This window comes from Eumetopias jubatus, unplaced genomic scaffold (genome assembly GCF_037043125.1).
Source record: "Eumetopias jubatus isolate StellerSeaLion01/CBP00866 unplaced genomic scaffold, mEumJub1_p1.0 scaffold_16, whole genome shotgun sequence".
Classification (NCBI taxonomy): domain Eukaryota; kingdom Metazoa; phylum Chordata; class Mammalia; order Carnivora; family Otariidae; genus Eumetopias; species Eumetopias jubatus.
In genome coordinates this window covers 75,796,662-75,810,508 of record NW_028274822.1, presented here as the reverse complement: position 1 = coordinate 75,810,508, position 13,847 = coordinate 75,796,662, and the positions used below count along the sequence as shown (strand labels likewise).

Below are 13,847 nucleotides of genomic sequence, written 5' to 3'. Positions count from 1 at the left end.
GGATCGGACACTAACCCGCCCTTGAACGGCCCGCTTTTTTTTCACCTTCCAAAGAGGAGGGAAAGATGCAGGGAGGTCGTCCTTCCCGGGTACAGAAGCTCTGCGGAACTGTCGTTCACCGGAACTGGATGGTTGCTTCCCAGCGGAGCTCTAAGAGCGGACACCCCGGGGCAAGATGGCGGTCGGGCCTAGGCCGCTGCCCCGGGTCTGGCAAAGCTCGAGGGTATTGGGCTGAGGCGGCGATAGCTGCGGCCCCGACCCCGAGCGCAGGGTCCTCGAGCGGATAAAGGTCTACGGCCTGTGGGTAGCGAGTGGGAACACGGTTGGGGGTTCTCCGGGTGGTGGGGGGGACCTTGAGGGAGGTGGCCCTTTGGCCGGGTCCCTGCCTCCCCAAGTCGGAGGGCAGGTGTTGGGGACTGGCTGTCGTGTTCCAGGGGGGAATCTCTTCGGGGCCGTTTCCACCCTTTTTCATTTCTGGGACGATAGGCTTTTTATAGACAGACTAATGCTGGGTGAAAAAGATTTGTTATTGTGGTTGTTGATGCCGAGGGAAGATGCTGGGCTCAGGAGTCACCCAAACCGGAGTTCGAATCCTAGTCACTCGCTGTGTGACCTTGGGTGAGTTCCCTCACCTCTCCGAGCCTCGGTTTCTTGCTCTGTAAAATGTGGTAATTAGCTTGTTTCACAGAGGAGGTCCTGTAATAACAAGTTTTAGCATCTGACACTCAGCTCTCTCAGTAGAGACAGCTGGTGTTAATGATTTCAATAAGAAAAACTTGGTGTAATCGGACTCTGACTTAGCCCTAGCGGCAGCCTTGCCTACTCAGCTTTTCTTTGCCGGCCTGTGAGTGACGGAGTCCCTTAGTCTTGTCTCTTTCACTTAATTAATTGCTTTGGCGTTAGAGGTGGCTTCAAATTCAGGAGTCTAGTGACCTCTCACCAGTCATGTCCCCTTTACATTTCATTTTCTCTGTGTGAAGGTGGGATTGATAATTACACGCACCTAGATAGGATGTAGCCTTCAATAAATGATAGCTGTGGTTCTTAATAGTCTAAGTCCTGTTGCCTATTCTTTAAAAATTGGACCCCTGAGACCTTCAAGAGCTGTTGAAAGACAAAATTAGTTAAATATCTGTGCAGTGTCTGATACATGATCCCCCTTAGCAAATGGTGGTGGTCGCTAAACTTGGCTGCCCAGCTCTTCCACCATAGGGGGGAAATCCTCTTGGGCTCAGACAGCAGTTGATATTTATGAAGCTTCACCTTTGGATGATACCCTCTGGACTCTTTCATAATTCTCCATGAAGCGGACCTCATCCAGGGAAGACTGATTTTGAGCAGATACCATGGGAATACAGAAGTAGAAAAGCATCTGAGTCCTGTCTCTTAGTATTAAAATCTTGGCTCTGCCCCTTAATAATGGTCTAACATGGACTATCGGACATAACTAAATGATCTCACGTGGTTGCTGGTCTTACTATGTAGAAGGGACATGACACATAATGGATATTTAATCAACTTATTTTCCTTTTTGCTTTTTGAATAATCTTGGTTATCACCAACCTCTTGTGTTTGTAATTTTTCCACATATATCATTTCCCTAACTGTATGGTAAGCTTTTTGTTGTTTGTTGTTGTTTGTTTGTTTTTTAAGCCTAGATGATAACAGTAAAGCTCAGTTACCTGCTATCTGCTTTCAGATACTCCCTGTTAAAAATTTCCCACTTAATCCTATCACAGTGTCATGTTGACTAGGTCACAATAGAAGTGTAAATGTTTCAACTAATTCTTTTAGCACCCCTAGGAGGTAGGTACTATTATCCTCAACTTACAGATAAAAGAAACTGAGGCCTAGAGCGGATAAAGCAATTTGGCCAAATGAGGTAGAATCAGAACTAAAAAGAACCGAGGATACTTTGATCCAGGGTTTTTTCTACTACATACAGCCTTTTTTTTGATTATGTCAAAGTTTGTGTAATCCTTCATTACAGTAACTTTGAGTACATAAAGACTTCATAATGAGCTTTATGTCTTTGCTAGTAGATTCTAGGCACATAGAAGAAGTGAATAAGAAGGAATTAGAAAAACTGCAAAGTACAGACTATGGTGTAAACAGAAACATATAGTATTGCTGAGGGGATGGAAATTTCAAGGAAGAGCTCTTCTCCTGCAAGTCCCCCTGGGAGAAGTAAAAGTTTTGAGGTAGTCTTACAGCTGCTTTGTCACAGTTTGCCTATGCGTCCTCCGGTTTTCCCATTGAGAAGAGGCTCACTCTCCTCACACCTTGTGCGCCCCCCCCATGAGGGACTTGTCTACATGTTAGCGAATGATCAGACCATTGTGCTGATGGCTTGGGCCCTTTCTTTGGCGGCTCTCAGGAGCTTGAAGCTGTTACTCAATCTAAACAGGGTCTTAGCCCAAGTGACAGGACTGGTGAATCTTAGTGCACCCAGGGATAAGACAAAATTTAATGGGTGAAGAATGTAATGGTCCCAGCACTATTTCCTACCCAAAGAACCTGCATGACTATGCAGATGAGAGCCTCTACTGAAGAGTTTTTTTTTTTAAGATTTTATTTGAGAGAGGGAGCACAAGCAGGGGGAGGGGCAGAGGGAGAAGCAGACTCCCCACTGAGCAGGGAGCCCCGACTCGGATGCAAGGCCAGATTCCAGACCCCCGGGATCATGACCTGAGCCAAAGGCAGACGCTCAACCAACTGAACCACCCAGGCGCCCCTACCAAAGAAGTTTAAAAAAAAAAAAAAAATTCATGTCTGTAAAAATAATGCATTGATTACTTATTGGCTGTGCACTCTGTCAGCCACCTTGATAGGTATTTGACATACACCATCTCATTTGGTCCCTCTTCGCCTCTGCCAATTCAGAGATAAAGGCAGAAAGCCTCTGAGGCATTTCTCTGCAGGACCTGGCGGAGCTGGGGACCGGCTCCAGCTCTGTGTGACTCCAGAGCATGTGTGCTTCTCAGTGCCATTCTGCCTCACCATGTGCTTTCTGCAGAAAATTTAGAAAACAGACTAGTTAAGGAAACAGAACTTCCTACCTCAAAAAAACCGCCCTCAACATGTTGGTGTATTTTTCCCAGCTTTGTGCCTCTGTGCACATGCGTTTTTCTTTTTCATTATGTAATTGGGATCATATTGGTTCACAGCCAGCTCTTTTTTCATTTCTCTGCCGTAAACATTTTTCATATTGTTAAAAAATGTCAAACATAATTTTCAGTGGCTTTTTAACATTCCATCCCCTCTGTTCTTACTATCATAAAGCAAGTATAGCTTTAATTCAGCTTCTCTGGGATTGTTTTCAGCCTATTCCCTTTAAACTGAAGGCCTGGGGAGATACGGTGTAACATTTAGATCAGACATTAACTAAAAAGGACACTAGTGTTTTAAGCCAGAAGCATTTTTTATTATTTTTATTCAGTGAGGAAGATCTAGGATGCCCTACCTATAAAACTTAACCCTGAATCTGGACTTTTTTTTTTTTTTCTTCCTTCTGCTTTTGCCAGAAAAGATAAGCTCCTCTGAAGCAAGAAGCTGCCCTCAGCTGTGAGTCCTCAACAACACTGCTAATGATTACCTGGCATTTCTGTGTCACAGGCAGGTCCTCAGGTGAGCTCTCCAGACTTGCTTGGGCAGAGAGAGCAGGTGATTAAGAAGACTGTTATCTTTTCCTCCCCTGCCTTCTTACCCTCCCTCCTGTGATCAGGTGGGCTTTGTTCATTTGTTTTGACAGTTACTGATGAGAGACTCCCGTGCTGGGAAAATCTTGTTATTTAACAGATGTGAATCGCTGTTGATAAAGGGACCACAGAGGCCCCTCGGTAGGTTGACATGGGGGGAGCCCTGAATGAGCTTTTTATTCTTAATGGTGTTTTCACATGGGCACTGCTTTGAGGGAGGTAACATAGTAAAGAGATTGTTTTCCTGAAGTCTGTATTTCTGAGTAATCGATTTCAGTCATTTTGTCAGCTGGGCTGATTATATATTTGGGACAGAATGACAGTTTTCGAGCATCCAAAAAATCATCTCAGTGTGGGAAGCTCCCTGGACCAGTGTTGTGTGCGCTAGGCTGATAGCCAAAGCCACCCCTTTGGGAAAAGACAGTTACTGGTGATTTAGATAAAAATGTAATGGATAATTGAGAGGCTCTGTCCAAAACATGCCAGTCAGTGGATGGCAGAGTTCTGCTCCGGAGTCTTCCTCTGCCGTTGGCAAGATGGGATCAGTCAGGACAGCAGAACAAGTTCTACAGAAAGCCAAACACATTCAGTTTAACAGATTGTCTTGCATTCTGGAATCACATTTGGCTTTTTTAACATGAAAATGGCCCCTTTTCCAAAAAAATTAAGGGTTTCTTTCGGGGTAGGCACAAAATAAGTGCCAGTAAATATTTGTTGCATGAATGGCTGAATGAAATAATGACAGTAAATGATTATTTTTTTCCTCCAAGTCTTGACTTGGGAAAATAAATTTGACTGCTCAGTGTTAGACTGTTCCAGAAAATTCGGTTATCTAGGAACCTTTGACCTGGAGGATGCCTGGTTTGCATTAGAGCTTTATGGATGGAATCGATTCATGCTTTGCTCATCTGTTAAACGATTATGGAGCCCATACCCTATGGCAGCTGCTGTGCTTTTTCTCTTAAGAAGATGTAATTATTTAATACAGGGAAGAGCATCGCTGGTCTAGATGAGTCGCATGAAAGGAGCCGATAGGAAGTTGGGACTTGTGCCAGGAGAGCTGTTAGCCCTTTTGGAGGGCACAGAAGGGTCCCTAGTAGCTCTTTGCTGCCGAAGTGCCTGCCCGCCCTTGGCTCCTGAGCCCCTTCCTGTGTGTTTTTCCTGGAATGACCTACAGAGGCCGCTCACCATTTTCCCTGCAGGGTTTGTGCAAGTTTGCAAACATGTTCACCGTTTCTCAGACCTCGAGAGCATGGTTCATCGATAGGGCCCGTCAGGCTCGAGAGGAAAGGCTCGTGCAGAAGGAGCGGGAACGGGCAGCCGTTGAGATTCAGGCCCACGTTCGGAGTTTCCTGTGTCGGAGTCGGCTGCAGAGAGAAATCAGGTGGGTGCCAGGGACTCAGCACATTCTCCCTTGCTCCCAATTAATAGCAAGAAAAGGTGGTGTTTTCTCCTGCAGTTCTTGAAAAGCCTTCCAGCTGCTGTAAGCTAATTTAAAATGTCTGTTTTTTCTTTTTTTTTATCCTTCCCTCCCTCCCCAGGAGAGAGATCGATGAGTTTTTTAAAGTAGATGATGCTGAGTCCAGTAAAAGAAACGCACTTTGTATTTTTAAGATTGCCAGGAAACTGCTGTTCCTGTTCAGAATTAAAGAGGATAATGAGGTAAAATAATAATAGCGAACACTCTGCTTCCCCATCTGCCAGGTCTTTTTAAAGTATTTTATAAATATGAATTCATTTAGGCCTTACAGCAAGTCGGCGAGATAGACTCTGTGACTGCCACATCCTGCCCTTTCTGTTTTCTTGGGACGTGTTTTGTAGGCATTGTGCCCAGTGCTGCTGAGAATCATCGCTGTTCACGTTCGCTATGATAAGCACTTGGACTCAGATGCAAAGGGGAGCCAGGGAGCCAGGCAGGTTAGGCGTAGGCGAGTGAGTGAAGGAAGCCATTTACAGGACAAAACGTAACAGAAAGCCTAATGAGCAGTAACCCCTTAGGAGGTGGTGGGGATGGGGGTGGTGAGGACTTCAAAGGGAGTGATGGCATCTGTGGCATGCCCAGGAGTGGGCAGCCACTCTTGGGTTCCCGCCAGTGGGGGACTGCCACTCTGATTTGGAAAGGAGGTGCTAGGGATCCTGTGCTCATTTGTAAAAATTGGTAGCTAATTTGAAATGTCTCTCAAATCCTGTAAACCACAGACAAAATGGGCTGGTCGCGCCTTTGGGATTGGAACAATCAGCCTAGAGCAGCGAGTTGTCTGTAATAATACTTCTGATACCATTGGGGAGGGGCCCTGTGCTCCCGGGGATTAGGCATTCCTTACTAGTAAGCGTCCCATTGTGCCAGACCCTCCTCTAGGCACTGGGGCCCCGGAAGGAAACAAGGTGCGCAAGGTCTCTAGCCCCGTGGAACCTGTAGCCCAGAGAGAGGCAGAAGTATGCTGGTGATGGACACACAGACACACAGATGAGGACAGGCAGGTGCAGTGAGGTGACCCCTGTTGACAAGGAAACTATAGCTCCGGGTAATGAGGTGGCTGCCCAGGGCCATGGCACTTTTGAGGGCAGGTCCAGGGTTGGTGTAGACAGTGTAACTTAGTTTCCACTTTCCTTCCTTTTGCACTTCAGGAGAGAAATGATGATGTGACAGTTTGTCAGGCAAAAGTCCGTGTCCATGGTGCTTACAGAAGGGCCCCCGGGAGAGCACGATTCGGGGGACAGCTGCTAGTCTGCAGGAGTGTAGGCCCAGTTTGCCAGTTTGATTTCGTTTTTCCAAAGGAGCCCCAGTCCAAAACGCACGTGTAGGACTCATCCAGCCCGTGGGCCACCAGTTTGAGAGCCTTTCATTAGCCTTTCCAATCATCAGTTTCCGTATCTATGATAGGAAATTAAATATGATCAGATACGTGAGTCATCTGGCGCCATGCGAGTACCTGCATGTGCCAGGTGCCCACGGGACACTTGCTTCTTTCCCATTTCACCGTTGGTTGTGGGAATTTATAACCCCCACTCTGCCTCTTTGCAGAGATTTGAGAAGTTGTGTCGCTGCATCCTGAGCAGCATGGATGCTGAGAATGAACCCAAGGTAAGTGGGACGGGGGCTGGGAAGTCTCCCAGAAGCTCTCAGGCCGGTCTCTTTGGCTCTGAAAGCTCCTGCTGAATGTTAGGATTTTGTTAGGTATGACTTTGCATAGGTACACACAGCCCTGCGTGTAAGGAACGGATCGAAACGTTAACAAAGTGCAACTGATTTTTTTAGTCTCTTCATTGTCCAAGAGCTATGGTCTGCTCTTACCTCTTACTCAGGATGCTAAATTTTCTTACTAGGCTATTTCATCTCTGGGTTTAGAGTTAAAATAAATCCTACTTGCTGCTTATTCACCCATTCATCTCCACTGCCTTCTCTGGCACTGGACCTAACAAATTGGTCCCATTCCAGTAGCTACAACGTATGTAATTTGGTCTCCGTACCTGCCCATTATGTTTCTCTTTCTTCTGCTTGTAGGTGTGGTATGTGTCCCTGGCTCTTTCTAAGGATCTCACCCTCCTGTGGATTAAACAGATCAAACACATTCTTTGGTATTGCTGTGAGTTTCTTGGGCAGCTCAAGGTAAAAACAAAACAAGACTCCTGTAAATATATCCTTCTCATTGGAGGCCTTTAGCGTATATTTTGAGAGTCCTCGTGATTCCTTCATAGATTATTCCTTTGGAAGTTTGTCAGAATCTAGTAAGAAATTATTAGAGCCCTTGTTCTGAGATAGAGCAAGTTAGATACCGTTATCAGAATGAGCCCTTCTTTCCTGTGCAGTTTAAAATTCCCAATTTTGAACATTGGGAATCTGTTGGCTTTCTTTCCATTGTTTTGATACAACGGGTCATTTATTGTTTATATTACTGTACTAGTCAGGCCTCTTGTTACAAGTGCAGATACCGAACGTGAGTGCAGCTAGTAATACATACAAGCTAAGCAAGAAAGAGAATATCTTTTAAGAATATTCTCTGTAACATGGCAGCCGGGGATGACCAGAACCAGGAGCTTCTAGGATTCTCCTTCTTGTCCCTTTCTCTCATCCCTGCTCCCTTTTGGAATCACGGTAGCCAGCAGTTCTGGCCTCACATCCTTACCCTATCTTGACCAAAGAGAAAAGGGAGGCCTCCCCAGTGGTTTAGAAATCTGGGAGGACTCAAAGGTGCAGTGGGATCCTGGTCTCAACCTTGAACTGGTCACAGTGACGAGAGGGATGGGGTACTGCCACTGGCCCTTCCTTGTCCTGTACTCACACTTGTGTTATGAGAAGGTGGGCAGAGGTGTGAGTCGTTGCAAATGGCGGACATTTTCACTTTGCACGATGCGGGGAGAGGTTTCAGGGGCAGAGGCTTGGCAATGACTCAGGTAGTAGCGGAGTGATGGACCAGTTGTCCCCAGAGCCTCCGGTGAGCCATTCCTAGCCATCTCCCTCAAGGCACCTGTGAATGACTCACTTGGCCTTGACCTGGCAGCAAGCGTGAATTATGATTATAATAATAGGCAGTATTCCATAGAGTTATCTACGTGCCAGGCACTGTTCTTAGTGCTTTATATACATTAATCCATGTATTTCTAACAACAAGCCTATGGAGAAAGCAATGATCCTACTCCTAGTCAACAGCCAAGGAAACGGGTACAGAGAGGGTAAGCAACTTGGCCTAAATCACACAGCTAGTCAGTGGTAAAGCTAGCCGTCTGAGCCTAGAGTCCCTGTAGTGTCCAATTGGATTTCTACACTGCTGCTTCACTGAACATACATGCATGCACGCATACGTACGTACACCCAGCAAGCCAGCTCCAGTCAGCTTGTTTTCCAAGAATTCTCTTCTCAATTCCCAAGAGCATTTCAGATTCCATGCTTGAGCACTTCTGTCATTTAACTCCCAAAGTGGTCATTCCCCAAGAGAAAAAGAATAAACTCGGACAGTCCTGACTCACTTATCAGAGGCCGAGTGCCTCCAGGTAGGTTGTTAAGTGGATGCTCGGCTGTTGGAGACTGGAGGGCATATGTCTTAATCTCAGTCTCTTTATTGTTTCCAGCCTGAAATTTTACAGGACTCCAGACTCATCACGCTGTACCTCACAATGCTTGTCACCTTCACAGACACTTCAACGTGGAAAATTCTCCGTGGAAAAGGTCTGTGGGGCTTGCTTCAAAACCTTTCCCAGGTGGCATTTGCATAGTGAGCTTCGGGACCTTTCCACCTTTTTGAGAAGCTTGTTCACCGCCGTAAGCCTCAGGGAGAGACCTAAAACTGTACAAATGAAGATGCCCTTGGCGCTTCCATCAGAGAGCATTTGCAGTATTCAGAATATATGTTCAGTGTTGTGTTATAATTTCTCCTTTCTTTGCATTTATGTTTAAAGGCTTGGTCCTTCTGATCTCATTTTTTTAAAGCTCCCCTAGCACCTCAGCCTCAAAGCAGTAATATTTGCTCAAGCCTTGTCGTTTGTATCAGAATCATTGAGCAGCAAATAATTCCATTTTGCCCATAAAATTTGTGTTGTGAAGCTGCCTCCTTTTCCCTGGAAAGTGCACTGAGCTTACGTGTTTCATACATTCACTTCATCCGTTTGGCAAATAGCCTTCTCTGTGCCAGATACCACACAGGCGCTGGAGAGACAGAGAAGGTCACTGCCCTCGAGGGGCTTTAGGTGCCGAACGACTGCTGTGTGCCTGCCCTTCCTCAGAGCACTGGGGAGTCTGGTGAGAGAGACAGACTCCAAAGGGAAGTCGCAGATCTGTGATTATATGTGAACATAGGCAGACTATACACATGAACACATACGTGTCCTGACAGCAGTGTGGCAAGTGCTCGAAAGGAAGGGTACAAGAGGCGAGAGCATTCAGTGGATGGGGGAGGACCTGCTTCGCTGTGTCTGGCGCTCGGGCTCTCCTGCGGGAACGATGTCTGAGCCAAGAGCCGGAGGGAGAGTTGGCGTTCACAGGGCCAAGAGGAGGGACAACACTGAGAGCAGAGGCAACTGTGTGTGCACAGGCTCCCGGCCAGGAAGGAGGGGTGATTTTAAGGCAGGGGCATTGTGGAGTGGTTTAAAACTGGGTGAGTTCTGGCCTTGAGGTCCAGGGAGCTCGTATCCCAGTGCGATAGGAGGCAGCCACAGATAGCAGAACGTGCCAAGCCGTCGGAGGGAATTACAAAAGGTGCTACAGGCGCTCAGAGGCTGGGGACGTTCTTCTGACCAGGGAAATGATAGGACTCATCACCTAAGAGGGGATGCTTGAGCTGGACCTTCTGGGAGAGAGAATTCTGGAGGTTGGCCTCTCCCTGTACTCTGGTACCGAACCAAAGCGGGGAGAGTAGGAAAGCAAGCCAGAGAAAAATCTACTTTCTTTATGGCCTTGGGCCTGGGCCATGATATTCTGTACCACTTATAAAAGGTTCACAGTAAGGCCAGAGCCTTTCTTCTCAGACTTCTTTCTTCATTTAGGGGAGAGTCTTCGACCAGCCATGAACCACATTTGTGCAAACATCATGGGACATCTCAACCAGCATGGATTTTATTCTGTGCTGCAGGTTTGTGACCCTCATCCCCTATCACGGGACCTCGTTCTTCCTTACCTAAACTTGGATTTTTACAGCTGATTTCGGCCTATCTGGTGCCCTCCCCGCAGAAAGCTTTTCACAGGAGTTTAAAGCCTGGCATCCTGTCTCTTCCCTTACCTTGAGTCCCCTGTGGTTGGTATCAAGGGAGGACAGTGGCCCTGGGACCCCTTCATTGTGCTCCATCTTTGGCTCCAGGAATAACCCAGTCACTTGACATTTACAGTCGAGAAGGAGGCCTCAGGGCTTGGTTCCCTCGGGTTCCTTCTTGGGTGGTGTCTGGAATTACCTTTCTTGCTGTGTTCTCAAACCCCTTCTGTCCACACTGCCCCTGACTGTGCCATCTCACTCACACCCCCAGGGAATTGTCAGAACTCTAACCACTGTTTAAAATCACTTTGGAGATTCTTGAGTTTAAGAAGTTGCACTGATTTAGCCCTGCCTTCTGCCTGGTACTGAGATTGGCTCCTTCCTGATCGGGTTGCCTTTTCTCCTCACACAAACCCTGTGAGGTGCATGCTAGCCAGAGGTGGTGTCGTCAGCCATTCATCTCTGTGAGGAAGCTTCTGGATACCAGAATATAGGAAAAACACACAGGCAAGATTTAAGTCTGGTGTTCTTTTCGCTGGCTATTAACTTTTTTAGCTCTTTATTCTTTCTAAATTTCAAATATGATATCGAGAGAGGCGTCATGAAGGCGATAACCCTTACTTTGCTCTCCCTTCATTTTCAGAAAACATTCCAATAGAGTTTTTTATCTGAAGCCCTCATTTTATTTCTGTGCTGCTTTTTTACATACAAGTGAATATATAGTTGGCGTTGTTCCCCCGACCAGTTAAAATATTCTTTTTCAGATATTGTTAACCCGCGGCCTGGCGAGACCCCGGCCTTGTCTGTCCAAAGGCACTTTAACTGCAACCTTTTCTCTAGCGCTGCGGTAAGTAGTAAACTCCAGCTGAGGGGTTGGCGTACTTCGGGAGGCTTCCTCCTCTTGCTTTCCTTTTCTCCTGTTCCTTATGTTCGGTGTGGGCTGCCCGCTTTGTCTGAATTCACAGGAAGTGTCTTTCTTCCGATCGTGATGCATCTGTGGCAGCTCTTCTGTCTGTGCCCCTGAATTTTTTGCATCATGATTTGAAGGAAGTTTTTCAAAGTGAATTGCTTTTCATTGTGCCAAGGGCCCGAGACACAAGTATTTTTCCTTTTGAGCTTTTAATCGATACAGAGAACCCGAGAGCTGGAGGAGGCTCAGCGAAGAGCCAAGCAGAGGGTAAAGGGAGTAGTGTTGTGAACACAGGTTTAAAATGTTCAAATCTGGAGGCCCAGAGAGGATGTGCTGTTTGTCTTCACTTAGTTAGGAGATACAAAATACGTACGAAGCTAAACAGTTCCATGTGGAAATTATGCCTGCAATTCAGAGAATCGCCATGTACACAAAGCGGTGTCTGTTTGGGTCTGGAACATCCTTAAACTGTTGAAAGGAGCACTGACTTGGGGGAAGATGTTAATAAGGTAACCTGCTAATCTTAATCCCTAAGATAATAATAACTTAGGGCAGAGGGAGTGTTGGGGGTCAAATTAGCTTGGTAGAGCTCCCTGCTGTGTCCCCTTTGCTAATCCACAGGGCACTTTACCTCAGGAAGCTCTTGACAAGTCCTGAGGTTCAGGAACCTTTGGGCTTGTTTAATCTGATGTTGGCCCGAACATATCTGAACATGGAATACCTTCGCCTAATTTTTCAGTGTGGAGCATGTCTATTAATGTCCCATGGAGTCCTTTTCTATGGAGTACTATTTTGGAAAATGATGTTCTAGAGTATCATTTGGCAAACTTTTTCGGTAAGGGGCCAGCTAATACATATTTTCGGTTCTGTGGGCCACACACTATCACAGCCACCCTGCTGTTGCAGCACAAAGCAGCTGTAGACCATACATACACAAGCAAGAAGGGCTGTGTTTCAATAAAACTGTATTTAGAAAAAGAGGCAGTGGGCAGAATTGGGTCTTTGAGCCATATTTTGCCATTCCTGGTCTAGACTGTGCTGTCCACTAACCACTGAACCTTGTGGGGCTGTTTAAATAGAAATACATTACAACTAAGAATTCAGTTCCTCGTTTAGCGACGTTTCAAGTGCTTCCAGGCCACATGGGACTGAGCAGTGATGACCTTACTGGACCGCACAAATGAGGAACATACCCATCATCACGGAAAGTTCTATGGGACAAGGCTGGTCCAGAGCAGCCCTGCCAATAGAAATAGAATGAGAACTGCAATAAAAAAAGTACAAAGAAAGGTGAAATTAAGTTTAATGATCTATTTTATTTAAACCAGTATATCTAAAGTATAATTATTTCTACATGAAGTCAGTATTTTTAAATAATTTATTTTATTTAAAAGTAAGAATTTTTTTTCTTTTCATACTGAGTCTTCAAAATCTGGGGTGGATTTTATACTTAAAGTCTATCTGCTGCTGAACTCACCACATTGTAAGTGGTCAGCAGCTACTGCGTCGGACTGCACATTTCTAGAGGCAAGATCCTTAAGACCGAAGAGCAGGTGTCAGCCAGTGATGCTATAATTAGTTCCAGAGCTAGACAGATTATCCAGTAAACAATTAGACCTTCCTTGCAGACCTTGAGAGGAGTTGTATTTAATGAGTTGTAGGATGTAGGTACAAACAGGTTTTCCAGTGAGAGGTTTCCTGCAACTTCTTTTCCTGAGTCACCTTCTGGGGCGGCTCATTCCGCCATCACCCACCCTCTTCCCTGTCAGGGGCAGCGAAGGGTTAGCACACGGATGCCCGAGCTCCAGGGTACAGCAGCAGCTCTGCCGCCTCGGTCTCCCGAGAACACAAATCTTTCCTTCCGTTACGACGTCCCTCCCCTGCCCCGAGAGGGTTGTCATTCATGGTGTGATTCACCAAAAGGGTCACACCCACCCAGTCCAGCACGTTTCTTCTCCCTTAAGAATACAGTAGCATCCATCATTTTAGGTTTTTTCACTCTGTATGTTAGAGTCCTTTGGCTCACTTGTGAAGGCCGGGCTGCTTTAAAGGCTTTTTCTTAAACGGTGCACCTTTTCCCCCTCGGAATATCTGTATGTAATTGAAAATGGCCGGGACCTTTTAAAACAAGATACCTAGTGGTTTTGTCATACTGGAATAAACTATTGAAAGTCTGTAAAATTATAAATGATATGTTTAGACATGATCACCAAATCTTACGGTGCAAATAGCTAACATTCATGGGCCACACAATTGTTTTAAGACTTCTGCTCACATATATGACTCCTCACCACATTCTCTAATCTTGGTTTTATAGATGAGGAAGCTAAGGCCCAGAGAGGTTAAGCCATGTGCCGCCCGTCACACAGCAGGGAGTGGCAGGGCCAGGGATTAAACCCAGGCTCTCTGACTCCAGAGCCCATGCTCTTTACTCCTCGTTCTTTACGCTTGCCTACTTGCCTCCCGTATTGGACACATTTTTGTATTCTAGGTACAATATATATAGAATTCATGGCATGTGGGAACTTTCTTAAATTCTCCCTGTTCCATTTCTTA

General features: G+C 46.1%; 1 protein-coding gene across 6 annotated transcripts in view; it reads left to right on the top strand.

The window, feature by feature from the left end:
- Window positions 1-167: 167 nt before the first annotated feature.
- Window positions 168-13,847, top strand: part of UBE3B (ubiquitin protein ligase E3B) — a 51,813-nt gene continuing 38,133 nt past the window's right edge. Inside the window, exons 1-11 of one of the 6 annotated variants that reach the window (XM_028116497.2) lie at window positions 168-300; window positions 555-618; window positions 3,525-3,627; window positions 3,752-3,839; window positions 4,901-5,082; window positions 5,240-5,360; window positions 6,724-6,783; window positions 7,204-7,308; window positions 8,769-8,865; window positions 10,179-10,264; window positions 11,146-11,228. In XM_028116497.2, the coding sequence (XP_027972298.1) occupies window positions 4,922-5,082; window positions 5,240-5,360; window positions 6,724-6,783; window positions 7,204-7,308; window positions 8,769-8,865; window positions 10,179-10,264; window positions 11,146-11,228 (713 nt within the window). In that variant the 5' untranslated portion in view covers window positions 168-300; window positions 555-618; window positions 3,525-3,627; window positions 3,752-3,839; window positions 4,901-4,921. Of the gene's footprint in view, window positions 301-486; window positions 619-3,524; window positions 3,628-3,724; window positions 3,840-4,900; window positions 5,083-5,239; window positions 5,361-6,723; window positions 6,784-7,203; window positions 7,309-8,768; window positions 8,866-10,178; window positions 10,265-11,145; window positions 11,229-13,847 lie in introns of all 6 variants that reach the window. The other 5 variants (XM_028116499.2, XM_028116502.2, XM_028116495.2 and 2 more) reach the window with 5 other exon arrangements.